This window comes from Zosterops lateralis (genome assembly GCF_965231275.1).
Source record: "Zosterops lateralis genome assembly, chromosome: 15".
Taxonomy (NCBI): Eukaryota; Metazoa; Chordata; class Aves; order Passeriformes; family Zosteropidae; genus Zosterops; species Zosterops lateralis.
In genome coordinates, this window is record NC_139775.1 from 13,536,517 (window position 1) to 13,554,084 (window position 17,568).

Genomic DNA, 17,568 nt, shown 5'->3' on the forward strand with positions numbered 1-17,568 from the left:
TGGTGGTAACTGCAAGTCCAAAACCTCAATAAAATAACAGATCCTTTCAGTGCTGGAACTGTCTCCTGTCCATTGTTTTATCTCCTTGTCAACAGATATTTGAGTGGAGATGGGTCAGGACAGATTTTTTCCTGTGTGACCCTTGTGCTGAGGGCTGCTGGAGCAGACAGTCCCCTGGGCTGGCCCAGCACTTGCCTCCTTAGCAGTTGTGCTCATCAGCCTCTGAGCTTCATGGCTGATGCAAAATCACAGAAAATCACAGAAAATCTGATTCCAGTGTTCTCCTTTCCCTTCCCTTAACTAGATTTCGAGTGCTGGCAATTGGAGAAGACACAAATCAAGGCACAAAAGAGGATAATCTGAGCAGGTGAGTAGCAACAGCACCATTTTCCTCATTAGGACCAGGCCACATCAGCCCCTCCCATCTGTGGAAGTCATATAAAGAGTGTTCTAAATCAATGTTTTTATCTGTTTGCTGCAGAGTATAAATTTATTAACAGAAAAACACTTTGACAAGACTATAGGAACCTCTGACATAGATTTGGTAGATAAAACAATAACAGAGATGACCTCAACATTATTTTATCACTAAGACAACAGTGTACATTTTCTATGTGGGTGTTGTATCTTAAGAGGAGATGTTATCAGGAAGAACTTTGTGTCAGATTATCTGGACTGATCCAAAAATTCAGGGTGGAAGGTGAGGGAAAATGTAACAGATTGCTTTACATGAATGATCCTCAGCTGTAGGATCTTGTGTCTGTCTCTGAGCTTCTATTTCAGAAGCAGGTGATGGAGTTTGTAGATTTTTGTGCTGGTCTAATGGGTACCTCATGTTCAAAAACCACCAGGAATAAATGTTTTTCTCTTCTTTCTTTTTTCTTTCAGTATTTATGATATTCATTTCCTAGTGCTGCAGAATCTGATTCAGAGCACACTGGCACTCTCAGATAACCAGATGGAATCTTGCCAGTCATTTCAGGTACAGTGTCTGCACCAAATTTTACTGCTCATAGGATCATGGAATTGTTTAGGTTTGAAAAGACCTTTAAGATCATCAAGTCCAACCATCAGCCCAGCACTGCCAAAGCCACTAAACCACATCCTCAAGTGCCACATCCACATGTGGTCATACAACCCTGAAATTTCTCCTCCCTCCCTTTGCACATTCCTTTTTCAAATGGGAGGAAAGAAACCCAGAAACTTGGATTTGTATCCATTCTGTGAGGAGTATTCTGCTTTTAGGAAATTATATATTGTAGGAAGATTATCAGCTCATTGTTTTCTCTCTGAGGATGAGATTACAAGATGTAAAGTTGAAGCAGTTCCCTAAAACCACATGAAATAAGCTCCACATCACTTCCAGTGGGTGAAGCTGTACCAGGCTTTGGTGCCCACCTGAGAAGCTGGAATGTTCTGGAGGAGATATCACAAAAACAATCCTAACACCCAGCTGACAGGGGTGTTGGGGCACCTCTCCTTCAGCATTGGGGACTACAAAAAGAGATCATCAATCAGTCAAGTGCTTAAGTAAGGTCCAAATTCAAAGGGAGTTTAACAACTCATAAGCAAGAGTGGAACCTGGATAGCCAAGCTCGCAGAACCAAATGTTCCTGCTGAAATGAGGGGAAGAATTTACCAAAATGTGTAGCAGAGGAGCATTTTTCATAGCTGTAATTCCAGTGAGAGCCTGATCCCATTTTGAATATCAAGTGTTCTGTAGTATTTAGTTAATTTAATTGGCATTTACCATATCAAGTCTGGAAGGCCACAAAAGGAAGAGAGGAGTAAGGATTTTCATTTTCATCCTGGCTCGTGGGCACCCCCTGAGTGCCCGTGAGCTGAGGGTGGTGCAGAGCAGTCACTGAGGTGTCCTGCAGACATTCAGGCTGTACCAGGAGTACCGGGATGACATCCTGGTGAAGGCTTTCCTGGAGTGCCAGAGGAGGAGCCTGGTGAACCGCCGCAGGGTCAACCACACGCTGGGGCCCAAGAAGAGCCGCGCGCTGCCCTTCGCGCCCATGTCCTACCAGCTGTCCCAGAGCTACTACAGGTGGGTGCCAGGGGACACTGCTGGCCTTGGGGCACAGGAGAACATCTACACAAGTGTGACAACACACAATAAGTGTGGAGAGCAAGGAACTTTCAGCTGAGGGTGAAGCTGACATCACATCAGTCCTTATGTGAGGAGCAATCAGGGCACAAAGGGAATAGTTCAGAATATTCTGGGCAGGACTTCAGAGATATGGGGAGAGGGGGGAGATGCAGCAGCACAGTTGTAGATGTGGTGGGAGGATTTCTTTAGCACTCCTATGTAGCTCTGGTTCATGCCTGAGATGTTTGGTTTTCTGAAATTTTCTGTAAACAAGAGACATGTTTTGGTAAGGGCAAGTTTACATTCTTTCCCTAGGAGGGACTTCTTTTTGATGTCCCTCTGGTCTGACCAATGTGATTGAAGAGGTTTGTCTTCTTGTCACCAATTAAATTGGTCTGTGTAAAATAGTATAGAAAGGGGAGACATTTCCCAAGAATAGAGTCATTTTCAGCCTTCTGGAATTGGTCTTTGTGTCGTTGTGATGTAAAAACAGTGTCACTCCTGTGAAGCAGAAGATGATACCTTTTGCTTTTTATTTGCTGTATGCTACCTGACCTTTACACAGTGCATAAACACCTAATGTTCTGGAAATAGTGAAAGGACTGTGAACTTGGTCACCAGCTCTAGCATGAAAGTTCAACTGTTTGGCTCCTCTGTGCTACCATAATTGTAAAACTCATTCTCAGTCAGAGCAGATTTTGAAGGATTTTTGCTGCTCTGTGTTTTTGTGCAGAGTTTTTACGTGGCGCTTCCCCAGTACCATTTGTACAGAGTCCTTCCAGTTCCTGGAGAAGCTCAAGGATGCTGAAAGATCAGACCAGCCACACAACTTCTCATTTAAAGATGAAGAAAATGCATCATCAGAAGGCATGGTGGCATTTCCCATGGATGGCCCTGGTGGCCAGTGTGTGGCCATGCTTTCCCTGTTCTCTCTGGGACTGGTGGCTGTGAATGTGAAAATCCCAGAGCAGATCATTGTGGTGGACAGCTCTATGGTGGAAAATGAAGTGATAAAAAGGTAAATGCTGTTATTTTCATTAGAGAATACAGTTTGGGGATAACTTGGATGAAATTGGACAGGAATTAGCATTTCCTGCACTGCACTGTGGCATTTTTACTGTGCTGTTGTTTAGATTTTTATTTTTGAGGAGGCTTAATGGCACTTAAGTTAGTGCCTGTCATTATAGCTCTGGGCTGCATTTGCCTTCACATGTGACATTTCAATTGCTTGGCACTTCAGTGCCATCAGAGCTGACAGGGAAAGGAGAGCACTGGGTGCTACAGGAGCATTTTCATCAGCATTGTGCCTTGCCCTGTCACAGACTGAGAGGTAACAAGGTTTCAGCTTTATTAGTGAAACCTCTCACCACAGCAGTGCTTCTTCTGTGCACTGCCTCCTCTTGGATTTAATTTTCCTGTAAGCCTGCAGTAATGGCATAAACTGAAACTGTCCCCAGGCAGTGGGAGCCTGGGAACCCTTTTCCTTACAGTCATTATGTGCTTTCTTAAAAGTGCAACTAAAATCTCTTAGTAATTTGACCTGCTGCTTCCTATTGTGAATACACATGGAAAGTACTTTGTTCCCTTTCTCTGTGGAGCAGCTTAATACCTACTTGAGGACTGTTATTGTGGTCCCTCTGCCATAACATGCTGTTCTTTAAAATGAGCAGCTTCAGTTCCTTCACTTTATTCGTGTTACCCAGTTCTCTTTCTCATTATTTTCTTCTGCACTGAACTGTGATGTCAAAAAACAAATGCCATGCTCTTTCTGGCAGCCCTGTGCCAATTCCATCCTGTTATGTAGGTGAAACAGCTGCTAATGCATCCCAAGATTCTGAAGGGCCATGGCCTTGACAAAAAAAAAGCAGCCAAACCCCCCCAGTGCAGTGATCCATGCACAGCTTATGATTCTTGTGACTCACCTAACAAGCTTCTTTTCCTTTATCTGGTTAATTGTTCCCTCTCAGTGTGCAGGGACAGATGGAGAGTACTGTCATATAAATAACATGTCATATAAATAAATAACATTAATAATATAAATTCCCATTTCTCATAGGGAATTGCTCCCTGCTCTTTTCCAGGCTGACTCTCCAGTGTGCTGGAGATGTTCTGAATGCAAATCCCACCTTCTCATACTTGCAGTGTTTTCAGTGATCCTGTGCAAGCTGAATGAGCTGTTTTATCAGCCAGATCATTAACAAAAATCCACTGAGCCCCATTGCTGAGTAGGGGTATCTTGACTAGTGCATTCACTGTTTTTTTCCTAAATGATGCATTCCCTTTTGATTTTAAATATGTTTTAAAAGAAGGTACTTAAGGTCTAACTCGTCTTAGAAAAGGTTGGAAGGAATATTTCATTGTCCCTGGCATAATCTGCTTAAAACAGAGGCAACTTCAGAGTTAGATCAGGTTGTTCAGAGCCTTCAGCTTTAACCATAGTGGCTTTTGTCATGTCCTGGAAAAAATAGTATTGGTTTGACTAAGTTTGTGTCTAGGAAATCCATCCTGGCTGCTACTGCTAATCTTTTCTTTACTTGGAGGATGTCTGCAGTTTGGTTTTTGGTGGGTTTTTTAATTATTATTTTTTGAAGTAACTGAAATCTGTAACTCTTCTCCTTTTCTCCCTGAAAAATAAACAGTCTGCCCCATCCTGCAGCATCCCTCATGCTCTCAGTGTCTAACAGATTTTCCCTCAAGATGAAGCATCTGCTGAACCAAAGAGCTTCAGCACTGGAAGATGGGATATTTTGGGTTCATTTCAGCACATTTGCAAAAAAAATAGAGGGTTTCCTTTCCTAGGGACCTTTAGTGTATTTCCTTTTCCGTAGTTGTGGTTGTCAGTGCTGTAAATCAGCCTGGTGTGGACACTGGCCCAGCTGTGCAGGACTAAAGCCCAGAGCGCCGTGTCCTCTCTCTGCTCACTGTCATGAATCACTTCATTCTTTTGGGAAAAACCCCAACAAACAAATGTAACCTCCTGTGTTTGCTGCAGCTTGGGAAAAGAAGGACTTGAGGATGACGACGATGACGACGACGACCTGGAGGAGAGCTCTGGAGGCAAACGCAGAATCGAAGTGAAGCCTCGCCAGGCCTCTCACACCAATTATTTACTGATGAGAGGTTACTACTCCCCTGGCATTGTCAGCACACGCAACCTGAGCCCCAGTGACAACATCGTGGTCAACTCCTGCCAGGTGAAGGTCAGGCTGAGGTGTACCCCCATGCAAGGAAGGCTCAGCTCTCCAGGTTAGTTCTCTTTGGCCTAAAGTTCTCTTTGGCTCTTTGGAGCAGGAGGGATGGTGAACTCACCTGCTGAGGAATTGGTTTAAACAAAGCCCTCTAACAGGAACATTCTGTTTTCATTACACATCAAGTTTGTAAGGCTTTCTCTGCTGATTTAAAACAGATGGCTGACTTAGGCTTTTGTTGGTAACAAGGCCTTGCCTCTGTCTCATGTTGTGTTAAACTATTGCTGCAATCTGTCCTCTGCTCTGTTACCCCTCTCCAGGAGGTTTTTCAGTCCCTTCAACAACTTAAAATACCATATGGTGTCACAGCCAGGCTTTCTCTTCTGTAAAGAGAAAAGAAAAGCTTTCAGATCTCCTTGAATGGAAATTCTCATTTAACTTGTCTGATGCAAGTGCCTGAAATAGTGGTGTCCAATGCCTGGCCTCTTACCTCAGTAATCTAAACATTTTTATAATACTTGGAGCTTGACTCTCTGCAGTTCATCAGCACTGCCCCTTCTTAAAGAGCATCTTGTTTTCAGCTGTAATGCAAATGTATCCAGAGCTTTGAGCTCTCCAGATTGCATGGTCTAATGCTGCCCTTGCCCATTTCCATTGCTATTGTGACAGAGGTAAATCAGAAATTCTTTCTCCTGTTTCTGCCGCCTCTCATGCCCTCCAGCTGAGCTGAGCTGAGCTGACTGCTCATTACAGCTGAGCCCATTTTTCCTTGGTAGCTGCCTTGAAAGTTCAGAGGCAAACGTGGAGCAGCCTGCAGGTAAAAGCGAAGGGAGCAGGAAGAGCAGTGCCAGAGCTGCCCCCTCATCAGCCAGGACTGGGATAAGGGTTACATGGCTTCAGTTGTGGATACTCTGTACAGGGGCAGTGCTGGACCTGTCATTGAACACAGAGATGCTTTGTTGAACTAATTGTCTAAAGCATTGTTGAGCAGTGGTTCAAACCATATCTGGCCAACACCTTTCTGCTGTGGATTTTTTGATTAAAAGTGTCCTCTACAACATTTCCTTGCCCTAGGATTTTCACTTGACCTTCTTCAAGAAAAAAGGAGAGGATTCCCTCATTAACTCAGAGCTGAGCTGACCCAATGTCAGAGAGAACACCACTAAGTGCTCACTGCCTTCCAGCCATAATTTGCTTTGCTGGGAGAGTGAGACCTTGTAAACCAGTTTGCTCCTCTTTACAGGTCTTTTCAGACAGATATGTAAGGCAGAAAGGAAAAAGGGAACTGCAGCAATGAAGAGAGAAAGCGGAGCTCTGTTTTTAATTGGTCTGGAACACCTCTGATCTGTTTGTCTTCCTGCAGTGTGTTGCACACTAACTGCTGCTTCACAGCTTAAACTCCCATGGTTTATTTGCTTTCCAGTTCCTTCCCTGCTGGATCACATGGCTGTGGGCATCTCCTGCCTCCCTGAAACTTTCACCAGGCTGATCAAAATCCAGGAAGAGAACTATGAGGTGGAGAAGTTTCTCCATGAGTGCACAGAGCGTTACGGGTACAACCCCGGGGATGTGGCGGCTGTTCTGGAGATCAGGAAGGCCATAGAGGCCACTTCCCACTTTGGGATTTGCAAAACTGAGCTGAGCAAACATTTCTGCAGCTATGAAGAGGTGGAAGCTGAACGCAGCAGGAGCTTGGAGCAGTACATTCAGGTGGGTTTACAGCCAGCTGCTTTCCATACATTAATGTTTGCATGCTTAGTATTCCCCTTGAACAGGACAAGCTTCCTTGGCTGTCTGAAGCAACTATAAATTGAACAGAGTTATTTATGTTAGGCAGGAGATCACACACCACACCTGAGAGCAATCTTGCCTCAAAGTTAGGAAGGCCAAAAATTAAAGCAGCACTTAATCAAAGATAGGAATGAACTGTTTCAGAAACCTAGAGGTGCTAACATCAATCTTACACAAGTACTTGTATCCAGTTATATTTTTAACTTACCTTAAGCCAAAGAAAAACATCTCATGCTGTAATTTCAGGAAGCCTTAAGAGGTAAAATGTATTTCCAACTTCAGTGCAGCTGGAGGCAAAATTGAATATTCTACTAAACTCTTGCTGCCAGTTAAATCATGACAATTCATGACACTGGGTTAAACTGACATTTTTCAGTTGAAAGCTCCTGAGATAATTTGTTGTGGGGATTTTTTTGTGTTTTTTACAGGACCTCATTGAAATGCAGCAGGTTTTAGAAGTAGGAGGCCACAGTGTGAGGCTGGTGGCAATAGTGTTTGCCAAGCCCTGGCTGCTGCGCTCGGTGTGCCTGAAGAACAAAGCAGAGGACTCTGAGCAGCCAGGGACAGACACTGCCCCAGATGTGCCACAGGAACAGCTGCCCTCGGAGCCAGGGAAGGGACAGGAATGGCTGGGACAGGAGGAGCAGCTGGGAAAAGACACACAGTGTGCCACTGATGATGAGCCCCCGAGGAAGAGGTGTAGGACTGATGTCCCTGAGGGTGACAGTCACCTCTGCCAGGGTGCACAGCCTGCTCTGGTGGGTGCAGAAGGCAAGAACTTGGATGCAGCTGTTTCTGAGCCTATTCCAAGGAAGGAAGCTGATACTGCGGGGGAAGAAGCTCCAGGAGGAGGCTCCCTTGGAGGGCAGGAAGAACCCCCAGCTGAGGTCCCAGAGCCTGCTGCAGAGGCTGTGGATACGGACACTTACAAGGAACAAGATAAATCTTGTTCTGAGGACAAAGAACTCGAAGTAGAGAATGATGAGCTCAGCACTGAGCACAGCAAGCAGATCCCTATCCCTGAACAATCAGCCAGTGAGCAGGATGATGATCTTCCCTACTTCCAGGAGAACTCAGGACTCTCTAAAGGTATGGAGACCTCTCTGCATCCCTGAAATACAAACCAGCTCATCAGCAGTTGATCCCAAACCAGTAGCTCCACTTTATAAGCAAATCCTAGATTCTATATGCAGTTGTACCAGAGATTGTCTTCTCTCACAGATAAATTGGCATAACACTAATTCATCTGGAAGGTCTCAGAGTTTTCAAATACATCAGATAATCCTTCCTATGCCTTTTGCTGGAATGACTGGTCCGGAAATATGTTTTCCTTAGAAACTTGTTTCCATGTCTTAAACTTTTCCGGAATAATTTGGATCTGAAGTTTCTCATCTCTGGCTTCAGTCCAAAGGTCAGGCATCTCTAAGCCTAGAAAACAGAGCACTGCTGGTGTGCATTTAGCTGGAATGTCCATGGCTGAAAGTCCTAAACTCATTAAACCACCAGGAAGCAGCACATGCCAGTGAGATTAACAGCCTCATTTGTAACCCAATTGGACTTCATTTTCCTTTCCTTTTTACTGCCAGTTTTCTAATAGCTAGTGGTTCTTGCCAAGCTTTACATTTAGGAGTTTGTGGGGGATTTTATTTTGGTTTGGTTTTTATGAGCTCTAATCTCAGACTGAACCACAAGCTCACGGCTCCTGTGGTACTTTGCCAAGCCCTGCCAGTACCCAGGTCCAGAGGGTGATCCCTAACATCCCACAGCTTGGGATTGTTTAACTGGAGCCTTCCTGCAGGAAATGCACTCTGGGCTGTCTAAATAGCCAAGACCTCAGCAGTTCTTAAATTAAACTACTGAAGTACTCTCCTAGATTTAACATCCTTGACTTGTTTGTAGCATAGGAGGAAAAAAACAGGATTTCTTTTATCAAACACAGTTCTCACTGGCCAGTGAATGTTTACATGTGCTTCAGCCAAGACTGTTACCCTCTGGGTGTGGCAGGAATACCTCGTTAAGTAATTGTCTAATTAAAACCCATGACATAATGTAATGGGAGTTTCAGAGACAGCCTTTGCTTTGAAACTGAGCCCTTCTGGAATCCTCCAGCTCCTTGGACTTGTGCCCAACTTCCCTCTGATGTCCAGGAGCTTTAGGTTACCCAGACTCCTGGGAGAGCTGCAGGCTGAGACCCTGCACAGCTCTTTGTGAAGCTCAGTTCTTTCAGCCCCATGGTTCAGCCTTAGCATCAGACTTCTAGGAATAAAACCTGCTGGGATTGGGGGAAAGGAGCCACAAAAAGTGGGGTTGAGTGAAGAGATGTGGCTGTGGGAGGAGGTGTGGGAAGAGGGTGCTGCAGGCAGGGCAGAGGGGCAGCTCAGAGCTCCCTAAAGCTAAAAGCAGCACGCGGAGTAATTTGCTGCTGTGGTTTCCTAGCAAGCTCTTGGCATTTCACAGCTTGGCCACCTTTAACTCTCCTTCCATTAGATAAGGAGTTTGAGTTAATTAGAAAATATGTGTCCTTTTCTTTCCAGGAAGCTCCATGACTGATGTCTCCCAGGCAGCCAGGGACCGGTGAGTAAAGAGATGTTTGCAGAATACCAAACACTGCCAAAAGAATACTGGAAGCAGTGGTTTGGAAACCTCAGTTTTATGCTCTGATGAGCAGTGAGGATTGATGATGGAGAAACCCAACTCCATTGTTCCTGTTAGTGTTCCTTGTGTTCCTGTGCATGCTGCAAAAATGTCTCTGATAGATATTTTTACCCAAAAACCAACGAGCTCCAAATATCAGAGGACCAAACTGATTTTTACTGCACAAATAAGCCCAGTGCCAGCTTCCAGGTGCCCAGGAAAAGCCTGGAGAAAAACTGCAAGATGAGAAATGTCAATTTCCATGCAGGGACTCTCTTTTGGACACCAAAGTGCTTAAAAATTAGGAATTTTCTTCCCATCAGAGCACTGTTGCTGCATGGTGCACATCTTGGGTACGTTTTGGAGGATATTAGAGCTAAATGCCAAACAAAGCTTCCTGAGGAAGCTGCTGGGTTTGTAATGGTGCTAAAAGGGATGGAAAATTATTTGGTAGAGTAGCACCAGGCCTTGCTCAGAGCAGCCACAGGATTTGCAGAACAGGATTTAGACTCGTGTTAAAACGTACATAGCGAGAATCTCTGTTAGACAGGAATTGCCCTGATGAGAAACCCCATCCCAAAGAACTCCTGAGAGCTGAGTGTCCCCTGTCCTTGGCAGGGCCTGTGAGAAGGTTTGCTTCATCGGGAGGCCGTGGAGGATCGTGGATGGGAAGCTGAACAAGCCGGTGTGCAAGGGGATGATGGAGGCCGTGCTCTACCACGTGATGACCAAGCCGGGCGTGACGCAGGCAGGGCTGCTGCAGCACTACTGCGGCGTCCTGCAGCCCGTGGCCGTGCTGGAGATCCTGCAGGTAACTCTGCTGGGGGCTCTGCACACCCAGCCTGCAGGGACAGCTCTGCCAGGCCCAGGGAAATGGGGGAAAACAGCCTTGGGTGTGAATGAGTCAGAGCCAGAGCGAGACACTCTTGGCAGTGAGGAAGGAGGGAAACCTGATTGACCCCATGGATTTTACAGTTCTTCTGAAATGGATCTATAGGGCAGCTGCTGAAGAGTGAGGGCTTGTCACCCTGATTCTTCAGCCTTCTGATGATTGTTTACATACTTCTTCTGAAGTCTCTCAAAACAATGTAGATTGTTTTCATATCTCTCAGTGATAGACTTCTGAATTGACCATTGGGATCAGAGAGGTGTTCCTCTCATCTACCAATCCTCAAGCAAATTCCCAATCCTATTTAAACCCTAAATCATAATAAACTGCCCCTTCTTTGCTCACTTCAACTTGACTGGTGAGTGCATGGTTCTTTCATGTCCCTAACAGCGACAGGGGCTTGTCACTATGAGATATTGACTGTTTAATGCAGTGGTAATCACAGGATCATGGAATAGTTTGTGTTGGAAGGAACCTTAAAGATCCAGCCCCCAATCACCAGAGATAATCCAAGTATTCTTAATTTTTTTACATTCTAGATGGGTAATGTGGCATGAGAATCAAACTGAAATGTGTCTGTGCTAGACAATGTGTAAATCAGACCTTCTGACCTGCCTCCTTAATTGTCAAACAAAAGAGGGCAAGAAAATTTTGAGTGTCTCATAATTCTCTTGAATTCGTCACATCTTGACATTTGATTGCCACCACTGCTACTTTAATTTCTATTATTTTTTCCTGTAAATATTCAAAATCTGAAGCAGAGCAGTAATCCTGCAGGCCTTCCCAAAAGCAAGACTTCCCTGCTAACTGGAAATCCATTTACCAGTGTCCATGTGCCACTTCTTCCCCAGGGCTTGTACCCTGTGGAGACAGTGCCAGCTGGGATGTTGCCAGTCCTGCAAATCCTGTCCTAGGTCTTCCATTCCTGGGCAATGTGAATTCAAACCCACAAAATCAAGCAGTTAATTAATTACCTCTACATTTTACAGAGTGGAGAACTTCAATGTAACATCTGTACCAATAAATTCCCTAAGAGCTGGTTTTGAAACCACAGACAAGAGCTTGACATATTCCTGTTACCCATTAACAAGGACTGGCACAGAAATCTGAGATTGATGTCTAGAGCAGCCTTAGATTTTTTTTGTAACTGGTCCTAAATTTTGACATCCCTTGCTGAGCATCTCCTGTGTCAGTAACAGTATCAATCACTGCTTGAAAGTAACTAGATATATCCAGATATACCCAGGCTTGTATGTTTGTATTAAACTGTTTATCCTTTTTACCTTTGTGTTATAACCATGGGCTCCTCAGGGGCTCAAGTGAAGCCACTTTTGGTATAAATTGCCCAACATTTCTGAGAAGTCTGTAGACAGAGCAGTAGTCATAGGGTTGGGTTTGGGGGATTTTTCTGGTTTTGGTTGGTTGGTTTGGGGGTTTTTTTTTGTGGGTTGTGGTTGTTGTTTTGCCTTTTTATTGCCTTCTTTTTTTTTCCTTTTCCCTGCAACTGCCCAAATTGAAATACATGAATTTTTTTGCAGGGTCTGGAAACTCTTGGTTGCATCAGACGATTCTACATGAAAAAGCCATCCCCAGTGTCACTCTTTTCTCAGCCAGTTGTGGAAGAACAACTAGAGAATCCCAAACTGAGTGAAAGCCCAACCATCTACTACGAGCCCACCATAGACTGTACCCTCAGGCTGGGGAGAGTGTTCCCCTGCGACATGAACTGGAATAAATGGGTGCAGATTATCCCTGTATAGGAGGGGTAAAGCTGAGTCATATGAAATTGGCTCAGCCTGTGCTCATGCAGAGTAAATGTTACATTTTGTGCTCCCTCATGTTTTTATTAAGTTATTTATCCTTTTTACTTCTGATTGTATTTAAACTGGGAATAAAGCTTGATGTTTAAACACAATATGTGATCCTACTTGAAGTAGATTTTCCTTTTATCAGGAATTGGTTGTAGTTTTATCAGTGTATAGTTTGTAATTGCTGCTTTAACTGAGAGGGTTTTCACAGCTCACAGCAAAGGCCCGTTTTTCATTGTTGGCTCTCTCTGTAGGGGCACAGCATTAACACTTCACCTCTGCTTTGCCTCCTGTGCAGGGCTGGGGGGTTTCCCCAGTCTCTCAGCTCTGTTACCTCCAGCCGTGTCTGTTTAGAACGCGGGTTTATTACATTTATTACCTTTATTACCCCAGTTCTGTGAGCATGAGGAGCCCCTCACTCGCCCCGGGGCCGCATCACAGGCACCGCTCCGAGCTGGAGCTGTTTCCCCCATCCCTTCCAGCTTTTCCCTCCCACAACAACCAGGCAGCAGCCGCTCGCTTTGCCCGCAGTTCCACCTTTATTGCAGCAGCCGCATCCCCAGGGCGCCTCAGTCCCGCCAGCGGTGCCCGCACTGCGAGTTGCAGCACTTGTAGAAGGTGGTCATGGGCTCGTCGGCCGAGCGCGTCTGGATCTGCATGAAGTAGGCGCGGGGGTGCTCGCACTTGGGGCACGGCTCTGCGGGGAAAAAAGGCCGTGAGGGCCCGGCGGGGCAGCCCCAGCCCCACACGGCCCCTGGGCCCGGCCCTACCTGCCGTGGAGTCCACGTTCTCCCAGGCCGCGGCGCCGCCCAGAACATCGTCCACCTCCTTCAGCCGCGGGTATTTCCTGCTGGTCACCTGCGGGAGCGGCACCGGGACAGCTCAGCGAGCTCGGGGACAGCGGGCCCCGGGCATAGCGGGCTCAGAGTCACCGGCCCCCGGGCACAGCGGGCCCCCCGCGCCACCCCCCGAGCCCCCGGTACCTTCCGAGTGACATTGCGCACGTAGGGACAGGTGGTGCAGGCGAAGCGGTGGCAGCGCGGCCCCTCCTCGGCCACCAGCACGTTCCCGCAGGCCGGGCAGAAGAGCAGCATCGCCGCTTCCGCCGCGCCGCCCGCCCCTTCCGGCCATGGCGGCCGAGCCTGAGGGGGCGGCCGAGGGGGCTGAGGCGGCGGCGGTGGCGGAGGAGCCGCCCGAGGAGCTGGCACACGCCGAGGTGCTGGAGCTGTTCCAGGAGGCGCTGGCGCGGCTGGTGCAGGACCCGCTGCTCTGTGACCTTCCCCCGCAGGTGGGACCGGGGCTCACGGCGGGGTTGGGGCTCACGGTCGGGTCGGGCTCACACGGCAGGGCCGGGCCGAGCTCACGGCGGGGCTGGGCCGGGCTCACGGCGGGGTCTGGATCACACAGAGGGGCCGGGCTCATGGTTGAGGCCGGGCTCACAGCCGGGCCCGGGGCTCACGGCGGGACCGGACTCACGATGGGGGTCGGGCTTACGGCGGGGCCGGGCTCACCATGGGGCCCGGGGCTCACGGTGGGGCCGGGCCGGGCTCACACCCGTCTCACTCTCCCGCAGGTGACGGCAGAGGAGATCGGCTCGCAGGTGGCCCTGGAGTACGGGCAGGCCATGACGGTGCGGGTGTGCAAGGCGGACGGCGAGACAGTGCGTGCGTGCGGGGCCGGCCGGGATGGGGCGGGCGGGCCCGGGGCGCGGCGGGGCTGACCCGGCTCTCCCCGCCCCGCAGCCGTGGTGGTGGTGCAGAACGCCTCGGTGCTGGAGCTGAAGAAGGCGCTGAGGAGGCACATCCAGCTCAGACAGGCCCGGCAGGGCGGTGTCCAGCACCTCAGCTGGTGAGCGGGGCCGGGCGGGCGGCTCGGCAGCGCGGCCCACCCTGGTGTCCCTCCCGCGGCTGCCCATGAGTGCTTTTATCCCCAGGAAATACATATGGAGGACGTACCACCTCACGTTCAATGGAGAGAAGCTGGCGGATGACAGGAAGAAGCTGAGAGAGTGAGTTGCTGGGTCAGTGCTGGGGGCTGAGAGGAGCACACACAGCATCCCCAGGGGCAGTGCTGGGTGGGAGATCTGCCCTGGCTCAGGTGGGTCCTGTGCTGGAATTTGGCTGGAAGGTGGGACAGGCAGACTGAGAGGGTCTCTGCAAGACAGGATCGCCTTGGGGGGTTCCTCATCCTCAGCCACCAACCTGTGCCAGGTTCAGCCAGTTCAGACCACCCCACAGAACCCTTGGCCATCCCTCCCAAGCTCCTGTAGAATGGTTACAGTTACTCAGCTCGGCACAGATACTGATGTAGGAGGACAGGGAACAGCAGCTGGAACAGGTTTCCCAGAGAGGTTGTGAAGCCCCAGCCCTGGCAGTGGTCAAAGCCAGGTTAGATAAGGCTTTGAGAAACCTGGTCTAGTGAGGTGTCTTCTCCATGGCAGGGGTGTTGGGACTGGATGGTTTGTAAGGTCTATTCCAACCCCATAACATTCTATGACTCTATGAAGAATGCCAAGCAAAGAGGAAAGAAACACTGGGATGGGTGTTGATCTTTGGAATTGCTCAGCCGCCTCTCAGACAGTTTGGTTAAAACACTGACAGGTGACTCCCACATTTCCCTGCCCATTCTTAAGGCACTTCCCAGCAAAGCTGGGTCTGCCAGCCTGTTACAAACCAGCAAGAAAAGGTGGTCTGAAAATACTAAAAATTCAGCAAGGCAGCCCTAATCAAAGCTGTCCTCGGAAGAGTGAGCCTGGGTGACAGATGTTGCATTTAAGGGGTTGTTGCAGTTAAAGGCAGATGAGCAGGTCCTGCATACACAAGTGAGAATTTTAATGTGTCCTCCAGCAGAGCACAGCATGGGATTGCAGGAGTCCATCTGTCTCTGGGAAAGATGAAGCTGTAGGGTTTCACAGGTTGTTTTTCCTGGCATTTAACAGCATCACTCTGTGCTCAGGTATGGCATCAGGAACCGGGACGAGGTCAGCTTCATAAAGAAGCTTCGGAAGTGACTCGTGGGGTAAGTCCTGAATGCCCATTAAGAGCTCCCAGTTCCTCATCCTCCCCAGGCCATGGTGTTGAGGTTCAGAGCTGCTGCTGCTGCTCTCTGCTGGCTGGCAGAGTATTTCTGAATGTCTGCACGAGGCTGGGACCTGTTTCCAGATCCTGGAAGTGTTGTTTGAGCTCCTCTCAGGGCAGGGAATGATAATTCAGCTAACAGACACTGAGAGCAGCAGCAGGAATAACTGACTCTGTGTTTAGACTCTCAGTCTGCTTTACATTGTCTTGAGACTCATTAAACACAGTGCTCCTTTGCTTCTAGGACCTTGCCTTCTTTTAGGCTTTTTATATGTCTGGAAATCATTGTCAGGAGCGTGGCTGGGTTTCTAACTCATGCAGACATAATTCTGGTATTAATTGAAATTGAAATAGCACTGCTATTTTGAGAAAGTTGTGCACACAAACACAAGATGTGGCCAAGACTCTCAGGCTTAGTAAGTTTTAAATTATGCTTTTAAAAATAGTCACAGTGGCTGAAATACAGGGATAAAGCAGCTTGTCCAAAGCCCTTGTATTGTTTTGCTGGGTTAAAAACTGTTCCTTTTTGACCACAGTTACCTTTTATTCTTCTTTCAACACCGCCATATTCTCAAGATCCAGTGTAATAAAATGTGTGCCCTAACAACAGCCACCTGCTCCAGGGTGCCTGTGAGCATCAGTCACCTCTGGCACTGGCTGATCCCTCCTGGACCATCATGGCAGTGTGGTGAGAAGAGCCCAGCATGCAGTAATTATTGTAACTGACAAATGTGTTCTTTCTTAAGCAGAGAGAGCAGAGAATCCAGCCCTACCAAGACCAGACTGTGGATTCAGCACCTTCCTGGAGGAAAAGGTTGTCACACTTCAAAGAGAAACAAACTCACTTGACTGGACATTCTCATATTTTTTACAGTTGCTGTTTGGGGTGTTTGCCTCTAAGCTGTATATGGTTTCATTTCAGGGATTAAAGAGACTCTCTCATTTTTCTGAGGCTTTTCAGGCCCTTTTTTCCAGCTGCAGATCTGTATCTGGCTGGTTTGGGTGCTCCACAGGATACATTAAACAGCACAAGTGAGATAAAGGAACAAAGGCAGGCACAGACTACTCAGAACAATTCACAGTAGCTAAAACGCTACCTCACCGTTTAATCACCACCTTAGCAGTAGTAAACAACTCTGGTTAAAAATGTAGTATTGAAACTAGTGTAATAAAAATAATGGCAGCAGAAAAGGTTCAATACAATTGAACAAGGCACAAACGTTCTGTTTTTCAGAGTCTTCTGAGATAAGGCAAACCTTGCCTGCCAAGTGCTAAGGAGACAGTTTAAATTAACCACGGGCAGGGTTAGAAGTGTCATGGGATTAGAGGCTTTGTCCCCATGGAAGTGGCACAGCAAATGCAAAGACAGTCCATCTCCAGGGCCTGCTCGAGAAGCCAGTCTTTGCTGTCAGTGGAGCTGTGCATCCAGGTCATACTTCTCGCAGAATTTGTCTGTGAAGGGTATACAGGTGAGGAACTCGCACCACTCGCACTTGATGGGGTAGAAATAGAACAGAATCACCAGTCCTGAGAAGAGTGCAATGAAGATGAGCTGGAACACTATAATTTGGCATCGTTTCCTATATAAATCAAACTTCCCAAAGCTAATGTAGGGCAGGAAGGCAAAGGAGAGGAAGAAACCACTGATAAATCCTGAAATGTGAGCGAAGTTATCGATCCAAGGCAGGAGGCCAAAGGCAAAAAGGAAGAGCACCACAGCCAGCAGCTTGAAGAAAGCCCTCCATGGGCGTGCCAGGATTTGCCAACTCTGGAAGAGCTCCACAAAGAGACAGGCCAGAATTCCAAACTGGGATCCTGCAGGGCCAACCTGCAGAAGAAGAGCATTACAGATAATGTCAGGCTCATGCCACTTGTCTGGCCTCTGCAGCCAGCTCCAGGAGTCAGTTACTTCTTACTCAACTCCTGTTGAGTGGTTCTTGGCAAAGAAACTCTGCAACTTCATCCATATAATGGGGTGCCAGGAGTAGAGGGGCCTGGTTGGGTTTAGGATCAAGGTGTGAGGCCAGAACAGACTAAAAGGGCAGATCTAGTTCAAGCTGCCAGAGGGGAGAAGCCCCTGAAGGCA

The 17,568-nt window shown here is 47.7% G+C and overlaps 4 protein-coding genes across 10 annotated transcripts in view; 2 read left to right on the forward strand and 2 right to left on the reverse strand.

Annotated features, from left to right (window-relative positions):
* GTF3C1 (general transcription factor IIIC subunit 1) overlaps positions 1-12,790 on the forward strand; it is a gene marked incomplete at its 5' end in the record, with an annotated part of 39,990 nt that extends 27,200 nt beyond the window's left edge. The window contains 10 exons of the mRNA XM_083872460.1: positions 305-367; positions 889-982; positions 1,881-2,053; positions 2,829-3,113; positions 5,088-5,341; positions 6,707-6,993; positions 7,503-8,163; positions 9,609-9,648; positions 10,327-10,519; positions 12,136-12,790. Coding sequence (XP_083728586.1) covers positions 305-367; positions 889-982; positions 1,881-2,053; positions 2,829-3,113; positions 5,088-5,341; positions 6,707-6,993; positions 7,503-8,163; positions 9,609-9,648; positions 10,327-10,519; positions 12,136-12,357 — 2,272 coding nt within the window. The 3' untranslated portion in view covers positions 12,358-12,790. The remainder of the gene's footprint in view (positions 1-304; positions 368-888; positions 983-1,880; positions 2,054-2,828; positions 3,114-5,087; positions 5,342-6,706; positions 6,994-7,502; positions 8,164-9,608; positions 9,649-10,326; positions 10,520-12,135) is intronic.
* Positions 12,791-12,833: 43 nt separating this feature from the next.
* On the reverse strand, positions 12,834-13,509 carry POLR3K (RNA polymerase III subunit K). Its single transcript, XM_083872768.1, has 3 exons — positions 13,389-13,509; positions 13,176-13,263; positions 12,834-13,102 (listed from the first exon to the last, which is right to left on the reverse strand). The coding sequence occupies exons 1-3, from the start codon at positions 13,497-13,499 to the stop codon at positions 12,975-12,977; spliced, it is 327 nt and encodes a 108-aa protein (XP_083728894.1). The 5' UTR covers positions 13,500-13,509; the 3' UTR covers positions 12,834-12,974.
* SNRNP25 (small nuclear ribonucleoprotein U11/U12 subunit 25) lies at positions 13,444-16,429 on the forward strand. Of its 4 annotated transcripts, none has more exons than XM_083872767.1 (6): positions 13,444-13,693; positions 13,979-14,069; positions 14,148-14,253; positions 14,339-14,413; positions 15,361-15,423; positions 16,229-16,429. In XM_083872767.1, the coding sequence occupies exons 1-5, from the start codon at positions 13,535-13,537 to the stop codon at positions 15,413-15,415; spliced, it is 486 nt and encodes a 161-aa protein (XP_083728893.1). In that variant the 5' UTR covers positions 13,444-13,534; the 3' UTR covers positions 15,416-15,423; positions 16,229-16,429. The 4 variants fall into 4 exon arrangements, 2 of the variants coding, with proteins under 2 accessions (XP_083728893.1, XP_083728892.1); XM_083872766.1 differs by having other exon boundaries at positions 13,504-13,693; positions 16,232-16,429; XR_014591205.1 differs by having other exon boundaries at positions 13,526-13,693; positions 14,339-14,425.
* A 123-nt stretch (positions 16,430-16,552) lies between these two features.
* Positions 16,553-17,568, reverse strand: part of RHBDF1 (rhomboid 5 homolog 1) — a 35,980-nt gene continuing 34,964 nt past the window's right edge. For all 4 annotated transcript variants that reach the window (XM_083872762.1, XM_083872764.1, XM_083872763.1 and 1 more), the window contains one exon: positions 16,553-17,310. In XM_083872762.1, coding sequence (XP_083728888.1) covers positions 16,891-17,310 — 420 coding nt within the window. In that variant the 3' untranslated portion in view covers positions 16,553-16,890. The remainder of the gene's footprint in view (positions 17,311-17,568) is intronic.

What these genes read in the sequence shown, in the direction of transcription:
- POLR3K (XM_083872768.1), bottom strand. Translation starts at nt 13,499, where the DNA reads ATGCTGCTCTTCTGCCCGGCCTGCGGGAACGTGCTGGTGGCCGAGGAG. An exon ending in TGCGCAATGTCACTCGGAAG is followed by an intron (nt 13,264 to 13,388) that starts GTACCGGGGGCT and finishes CCGCTCCCGCAG; the next exon opens with GTGACCAGCAGGAAATACCC. An exon ending in GAACGTGGACTCCACGGCAG is followed by an intron (nt 13,103 to 13,175) that starts GTAGGGCCGGGC and finishes TTTTCCCCGCAG; the next exon opens with AGCCGTGCCCCAAGTGCGAG.
- SNRNP25 (XM_083872767.1), top strand. Translation starts at nt 13,535, where the DNA reads ATGGCGGCCGAGCCTGAGGGGGCGGCCGAGGGGGCTGAGGCGGCGGCG. An exon ending in GGCGGACGGCGAGACAGTGC is followed by an intron (nt 14,070 to 14,147) that starts GTGCGTGCGGGG and finishes CCCGCCCCGCAG; the next exon opens with CCGTGGTGGTGGTGCAGAAC. An exon ending in GGTGTCCAGCACCTCAGCTG is followed by an intron (nt 14,254 to 14,338) that starts GTGAGCGGGGCC and finishes TTTTATCCCCAG; the next exon opens with GAAATACATATGGAGGACGT.